This window comes from Nestor notabilis, unplaced genomic scaffold (assembly GCF_000696875.1).
Source record: "Nestor notabilis isolate BGI_N333 unplaced genomic scaffold, ASM69687v1 scaffold9576, whole genome shotgun sequence".
Classification (NCBI taxonomy): domain Eukaryota; kingdom Metazoa; phylum Chordata; class Aves; order Psittaciformes; family Psittacidae; genus Nestor; species Nestor notabilis.
The window spans coordinates 20,696-29,089 of record NW_009932351.1 but is presented as its reverse complement, the minus strand read 5'-3'; the positions used below and the strand labels follow the sequence as shown (position 1 = coordinate 29,089).

Sequence of the window (8,394 nt, the reverse complement as noted above, 5' to 3'; positions counted from 1 at the left end):
AGACATGCTGGTGCTAGATACGTGTTTCAGATCCTTGTCATCGTACTCTATTTTTAAATTCAAGTGCCAGCCAACCTAAAGAGCACACCCTGTGTCTGTCTTGGGAGCTCTGCATTTGTGCTACAAAGCTGGATTCTTCCAAGCCTTAGCACGAGGTCACCAGATTTACTTTTACATTTTTCCTGTTTCATGATGAGAGTATTCTAGCAAGTTCTTTTCACAATCACAGAACTAAAACTGGTCATAAAAACAATCCTCCTTCCTCCAGAGGTCTGCTCAGGCATTGGCAGTTGTTAGATGCTTGCCTATCAACAGCCACTTGAGAAAGAATTTTAAATGGTTTTGTGACGTCAAGGAGGCCCAAGAAAATATAGGCTGGTGCCAAATTACCTCCATCCTTGCAAGCATGCGGTAAGAAATAGATAACACAGAAATAAATATTTTGTGCTGTACCTATCTCATTATATACTCTAGCGACTCCAGTAAGTGAGGTTGTCTGGTGTAGGAATAGCTAAAGAAGATGAACTTTCAGATCCTCATTTTCTAATTTACAGTTAATGAAAAAACAGCCTAATCTATCTGACATCCCGCTGTCTGGACGAAATGTCTGTGGGTAGCTTGGACCTTGCAGAGGGAAATGCCCTGACAAAGTTACAGCCTACAAAAGTGAACAATTTAAGTTTGATGGACAAAAAACTGAATCTCTTGAATGAAAAGATGGACAAACTGATGCATTTCCAAGAAGATCTGACAGGCAAACTGCAGCGAATTAACAGAAGCATTGATGATGTAGAAAAAGGCATTAGCAAGCTAGCAGTGTCCCGAGCACCTCCTGATGAGACAGATGCAGTGAAAAAAGGCCTAAAAGTATCGGACAGTATTTACCAGACTGACATCCAGAGCATATGCTCAGAAGTGTTGAAATTGGTGAAAGCTGCCCAGCTAGATGCCTCAAAGCATAAGGAGAGGCTGGCAAAAATAGAGAAAAGGGTTGATACACTGGATAAAGTTATTACATTTGTAGGAGAAGTATTAAAAAATTCTAAAGTAGTGGATTTTATTCTCAAAGGCACTGTGCCCTGGAAGAAGGGGAGTCTGCTGGAAATCCTTGTTGAGGTTGGTTTTGTTTTGCTGTTCTTCACATTTTTCTTTATGATGTAGCTGGGCTTTAGGCTCTTCTACTGGTTCCTTGCATAACATACAGTAGGTTTTCCTTTCAGTATCCTGTTACAGAGTACTGATGTGACCTGTGAATTGCAAGGCTTTTAAGGCAGAGACCAAGGCTCAAAACATGCTTTGATGTCTGAGGTTCCCGAAGTGCTCCAGGCAATCCTGTGACAAGTATGAGGAGTAGATTGCTACTGTAAAGGAAAATTCAGCTTCTACCAGTGACTGAAAATCATCAATGTCATTCAAATAAGTGACTGAATTGAAGCCTTAGTGAAAAGTATAGGTAACATACTGGAAGCATTTTTGTTGGAATAAGCTTCTATTTGCTTGATTGATCGTGAGTTCTGAACATAACACCAGTTACTAGACCTGTGCTGACTTATGAACTGATTTATGTGTCCTTAGACATCCAAGTTGTCTTTAGCTACATCTTCATGATGAAACTTTGACTTTACAAACTCTGTTGACATTGTTTGTTCCTCAAATCAGATAGTTCTTGTGTTTGCAAGTTCCTAGACATCAGTTCCTAAAAGTTTCTTAATTACTGAGGACAGTGAGGGAGGAACAGGCCAGATCGGTACATAGTTGATAGAGTGTTTTGGAATCGATTAACCTAGCTTTTAAAAGTTATAGACTTCTGGAGTTAGATTTAGCTAATGGGAGTTTCCAGTTTTCACTATGGCTTGCATCCTGCAGTAGGAAGAAAGTGAGAGGAAACTGCAAGAGTTGGAATAGGTTTGTTCATTCCAAGAATCTCCTTCTATGTAGAGGTGTGGTTAGAGTAAGTACTTGGCTCAAATGCAAATGTCCATTTGTATCTTAATCCAAGTATTTTTCACCAAAACTGTACAATGTTTTGGTGGAAGGTACACATAAACTTTTACAAGAATAGGGCAATGCTAGATGCTGGCAAATCTTTTCAGGCTTTGAGTACTTTCCTTGTCTCCCTTTTTAAGTGCCAGGGGCTGACAAGTGAGTTAGACTGTTACGAGACAAAAGAATTTATAGAGTTTCCATTATTGTTGAGAACTATAAATCATACACTAGGTATCTACCTTAATTCTGGATAGCAATGATAGCTTGTACTTGCAGTTTTATTTCAGTTTTACGGATTTTTGAAGAACTGAAAAATTTTGGTATGTTTTGATTAAAGCTGCATTGTTACAAGTCTCTGCCTGGAAACAGAATGAGCCCTTCACAGGGTTTACACCTTGAGCTGAGCTGTCAGTGCACATTGTGGCCAGGTGAAGAGGAGCATAAAGATGATGAAATAATTTTGTTTCTAGACTGCCAGTTTCTAAGTGAAAAGACCAGTAAGGAGGGATGTAAATAGAGGTGGTGTAAGGGATACTGGAGAAATGTTTCATGTGGACTTCTAGCATACTGTCAGAATTAGTTGTCAACCTAATACTGCCTCTTCATCTCTGTTTGCAAAAAAGGAGACTGAAGGAGGTCAGACCTTCATCCAGATTTTATGGATAGGCGGATAGAGAGCCAGAGGTGAAATGACCCTGCTGTTGGTGACCTAATAGACTAGGATGGGCTGGAGGTCTGTGTCCCAGGCTCTAACCACTGCCTCAGCTGTAGAACAGGCAATGTGTATTGGGCAAGTGGAGAGTTTTATGGTTAACTCATTTTGCAATATGAGTTATTGCTCATATTTCCCTTTTTCCTTTTTCTCCTTTTTTTGTTTCTGGTCATGAACAGTTTCTGAAATTGGAACATAAGGTCAGTTATAAGACCTTAAGATACATCAGGCTGCTGAGTGATATTTGAACTAGACTTGAATTAGTGACATAGCGTATGTACGTGACCGAGCTGGAGTAGTGTGGAGCAGAGCATGGGTGAATTTAAAAACAAATCAGCTTGCACTGAGGCATGTGCTAACTTTGGTCTAGTTTGCATAGCCTGTTCTGTGACAGCAACACGGACATGTCCAGAGCTCCACAGTTGCATGGGGGTTGCACATAAACAGAATCTGCTATGTGCTTGTTTGTGTGTTCCAACCTTGGTTGTTTTGTAGCAGTGTGCTGCTTATCACGGACTTGGTTTCATGCAGCATTACCCAGTATGGGGATGGGAATGGGGAAGTCATGTTTTCATTACTGGGTGAAGCTGTTTGTTGATGGTATGACAGCATTCCAGGGATGCCATGGGAATGTTTATGGAAGAAGTTTTGTGGGGTTGGAGTCAAATTGATAAAAGACTATGAATTGAGCTCACAGGATCCAAGCCTCTAACTTCTGACTTAAAAACCAAACAGACGGAAAAACCCACCAGCATTAGACATTCACCTATCCAAGGCTTTTTTTGCACGTAGGATTCTGCAAGAATAATGTTCCCCCTGGTTATTGTTGCAGGTTTGCTTAGAGCTGTAATAAAAATGGTAATGATTTTTTTACTGCTTTTTGGGTGTTCTATTTTCTGGGAAGGGGAAATTGGGGGCCTCTGTGGGATCTCTGTGGTTGAAGAATCAGATCCTAAAGCACTTCTGCTAACAAATGAAGGGGCTGCTTTGCAGCAATCTTGTTATCAGTTATCTGCAGAAAGATTTTAAATGTTGCTTATTTGCTTGTACAAATAAGGATAGGAGACCACTCATTACTGGAATTTTAACTATATACTATCCAAGAATGTTAAGCCTGTTTTCGTGTAATGTTTTTTTTTGCTAAATACTAGTTCTTTACTTTTAATTTTATTTCAAGTGTATTGCTGTGGTTTAGTGGGGCAATTACAAAATATCCCTCCTCTGTATTTTCTTAATTGGAGGAAAACATTTGCTTAAAAATCAAAATCTATTTCTAAAAGACAGTAAGTCTGTTTTTAACCATGCCAGAAGTGAAACATGTAATGTCAAGTACATGTACAAGAGTTGCCATAAAGCCAGAGTCTCTTTTTTGGAATCACCTCTATCACAGTTGAAACCATGAATCTTTAGATGCCTTGAGACAAATACATTAACAATATCTTCAGAGACATTTCTTATCTTTCAGTCATCAGTGAAAAAGCAACAGAAATGGAGTATTATTTCTTCATCTAATTTCTCTCATGTTTCACATATAATGGTTTTTAGTGAATATGAGTAAATATGACAAGAGGGAAAACCTGACAGCCAAACTTTTGGAAAGCAGTGAGCTAATGCATTATTCTATGTCATCTTGTTTTAGAAGTATGCCTGTATGCAAAAGTGGAGAGAGATTGGAAAAAGGGAGTAATAAACACAGTAGTAACTAAAAATTCAGAAAATCAGAGGTGTTGGTATGATTTTACACAGTCTGAATACCTATGTAGTTGGAGCAACCTAGTGGGGAGTAAACACTCTTGAGCATAACTGCTATTTTTGTGTTCCTCTGTCCTTTTAGGCCAAAGATAAGCCTGAGGAGAGTGGTGCAAAACCTAAGCATGTGCTTACTAACAGAGGAACCCAAACTGAAAGCAAGAAGCCTCTGGAAGGTATGTATTTCCCCAGGCATGCTCAAGTTTTGACTCTTGAATGTCTAGCAGACAACCTGGAAATTAATAGCCTGCTATTTCCCACTACCTGAATTACTCAAATGCAACTAACTTTGTCAACCAGTACTGGGTAAACAGAATTGTTCTCATCTCCTCAAAGATGATTGTCCTCTGGATCAAATGCCACAAAATGCTGGAAAATCAAGACATTAAAAGCAGCACCTTTGGGTGTATAGTTGGTTGGGGTTTTTTTGCTTTCAATTACAGTGAGCCAAACTGAGAGCAGTAGCCATTCAGATACCACAAAGGTAGTGGCAGTATCATATAGCAAACCTAATAAATTATTTTCCCTTAACAAGTCTGAACCAGCCCTCCCTCCTCCTCTCCCAATGTCGACATTGGGAATATCTCTTCTTGATCAGCAAGTTTTATTGCTGTGTCAGGGCTAGATTCCTATGTAGGAAGCATCTGTCACTGCACTACCTTCTTATATTTTTGTGGAAAACCCAAGAGGCACTGCCTCAAGACATCCCTTGGAGCCTTGCTCACTCCATCTCTGCCCTCTAAGCACATAGAGAGTGAGAAGGGTGAGAAGGGTCCTGGATGGGTCTGCAATGCCAGACCTACCCATTGTATTTGCCTGCAGAGTGATTTCAGATTGTAGGTGCAGTGATCTTGAACCCTGCAGTATTTTTGCTTGCTTTATGGACATCCAGGTTCAATCTGTAACACTACTGGAAAGCCAGCAGAGCAATTAAACCTCTGATTAAGCCATGAGCATTAATAATGGCTGTCTCAAGCTTGTTGATGTAAGGATTTTAAACCTTTTGGGGGGTTTCTTGCTACCTTTTCAGATGTGTAACTGCGGAGGTTATTTTGAGTAGTGTTACTTTATTCCCTGTCTGTTTTGCTGTCACTTTAGTCAAGTATAGTTTATTAATGGCTTATTTTATTCAGAGACAAAAAGTAGGAAAAAACTGGATGAAAACAAGGGAGCACGTGAGAAGGTGAATGTTTCTAGTGCTGTAACCCACAAAACTGACTCCAAACTCCAAGTTAAGGAGAGAACAGCACAGCAGCAAGTAGTAGAAGGTGCTGGCAAAACACACAGCTCTAAGAGCTGTCAACAGCAAAAGGACCTTGGTGTCAAAGATTTGAATCAACACAACAGTCTTCCCTTCGTAAATCAAGATCATGTGGGCAACCAAAATGTTCCTGCTAAAGCACACGATATGGACCTAGATGAGTGCCACAGGCAGCTTGTTCATCAGAAACTCGGAGAGGATGAAAACAAACCTTCATTGTCGAGTGTGGCATCCCGGGAATCTGCGCCCTCCACATCCCAGGCTGTATCTATCACAGGGCGTGAAGTGACACATACCAGGTAATGGCCTTGTTGGTAGCTTTCTGTGTGATCTGAAACCATTTCATGTGCTAGAAGGAAAAAAAAAGAAACCAGATCACTAAAGGAGGTGGCTCCTGCTAAGGCATGATCCAGGGGAAAAACAGCCATGCTAGGATAAAAGTGGTGAGACCTTACAAAAGGTTAAGGCAAAAAATCAAAGCGGTGTAAATTCCTGTGAAGCCAACGAGTGCTTAGATGTACAGGAGACTTTTTTATATGATGGGTGTTCCTATGTATTAGAGATAAAGGTGATCACTTTAGTACAGCTCAAGTATTTGGACATTTATAAACCACTCACTCCTTTCCTTTTTCTATAACCATGGGGTGAAAGGAATTTGAGGTATTTACTAGTATATGCCAAAAGTAAACAACTTGTTTTGTTTGCTGTCCTCATTGTTTTTATGGGATTTATATGCCTTGGTCACTTAAAGGTATGACCTTTAATGATTTTTCGTTTATTAACAATCTGTATTAGCCCAGTCTTTTCCTCATAAAGGTGTTTAGTAATATGCCTTTCATAGTCCATTTTATTTTGAACTATTTATTGAGGATTTGATTTTAATTCCATGTATTTAAATTAAAAAACAAAAACAAAACAAACAAACAAAAAAACAACAACAAAAAAACCCCTCCAAACCAAACTAACCAACCAAAAAACCAACCCACACTCACACAAAAAAGCACCACACCAAAAATGCACAACCGAAAACACTACCAACAAAACCCCAACAGATGGAAATTCTGTGGCAAATTTTAACTGCTGTGCCTTCTCTGTCTGGGCTTGTGGATATAGAGCTGTTAGTAGATGTGAATGTAGGGGTGGGGTGATAGACACACTCACACACACAGAGAAATGTATGTATGCCGCTTTGAGTGTGGAATTTCCCCATTGTTCATGTATGCAAACTGGTTTCTGAAGCCCAGATAAGAACATGGCACTACTTTTGTCACACTGGGATATTTTTCTCCTAAGAGGTAGAGTGTCAGGATGTGGCAGTAGAGCATAGAATCTTTCACTCTTGTGGCTTCTGTGCAAACATTCAGGAACAACTTTGTGTGTGTTTTATAGGGAACATTATCTCCAAACTGGTTGTTGTAATGGCACTAAACCCATAGGGACTCCCTTGTGGTTTCCCTGTGGGATATAGACTCTGGCTGATAGTCATAGGTGCTCTGCTGTGGGTCCATCCCAGCTGCCCACCGAGCGCTGCTTTGGAGGCTCTGCCTATTCTGTGCACTGAGGATGGCACAAGGTGTTTGTGAAGCAGTGGGGGAACAGTTGCTGTTACCTGTGGAAGTCAGTACTTGTTGATCGTGATGGTGAACTTGCGGAGAGGCAGCAGGTTCTGAAGCAGCTGGTTGGACAGGACAGGGTGTTACTGAGCCCCATACAAATACATTGGTCTGGTGAGGGAAGCTGCAGCCTTCCCGCTCAGGAAACCTCTTAGGTGTTTGTGTGTGGAGTCACATGAGGGTGGTGAATGCCTCTCTAAATTGAATGCACTTTCAATGAGGACTGTAAGCCCATGCAGAAGTGTCAGAACGACATTATGTTTCCCTGCTTGAAGAAGTCCTGCCAAGTTCAGACTTGACCACATAGCAGTGGTAGTGTTTTGCTTGGAGCTGCTCTGATGGCTCATTTGGGTGCAGCTTAGATTCATAGCACAACACAGTGGTGTTAAAGGTGCTGAAAACGGGATGCTTCAGAATCTTGTTATGTGAAAGTGGTAGCATTTTCTAACATCGTTTGTAACAACATTGCTCCACCAAAAGAGGCAGTAACTGTTGTGAAAATGAGATACGTTCTTTCCTAGACATCAGAAATTTTTTTACTTGCTTTTGTACAAAATCTACTTTACAACTTCACAATTTTCAATTCAGCCTTACTGAAATCAGACTGTGTTCATGACAGTTGGAGCAGTAACAGTAGACTCAAAAATTGTGGCATGAATGTCACATAGCATAGACAATTGGTTTTAACACATACTCTTCTTAGCTAACAGAAGAGGAAAAAATATTAAACTTTTGCAGTAGCTAGAATGGCAAGAAAATAGTATTGATGGAATAAGAGTTTATGGAAGTTACATTTTTAACAGAAGGCAATGAAAAAAATGCTGTCCCATCAGAAGACACAAACACAGATGTCTGAGTGTGCAGGACAGCCAGATGGAAGAGGACTGGAATGAATGCAAACCTCTGGATTTGTAGAGCCATATGAGCAGTCAGCCATTTAGATGATCAGCCTGTAATTTGTGAAGGCAATCACTATCCCCTCTCAGCCCAGATGAGTGGCATTTTATTAGACCAACTGTAATAGTCACATAAAGTGGGTAAGCTTTCAAATGTGGAATTAACATTTTACAGTG

At 40.3% G+C, this 8,394-nt stretch overlaps 1 protein-coding gene across 1 annotated transcript in view; it reads left to right on the top strand.

Annotated features, from left to right (window-relative positions):
- Positions 1 to 603: 603 nt before the first annotated feature.
- Positions 604 to 8,394, top strand: part of MYLK3 (myosin light chain kinase 3) — a 19,021-nt gene continuing 11,230 nt past the window's right edge. The window contains exons 1-4 of the mRNA XM_010016337.1: positions 604 to 1,116; positions 4,533 to 4,623; positions 5,581 to 5,715; positions 5,815 to 6,007. Coding sequence (XP_010014639.1) covers positions 604 to 1,116; positions 4,533 to 4,623; positions 5,581 to 5,715; positions 5,815 to 6,007 — 932 coding nt within the window. The remainder of the gene's footprint in view (positions 1,117 to 4,532; positions 4,624 to 5,580; positions 5,716 to 5,814; positions 6,008 to 8,394) is intronic.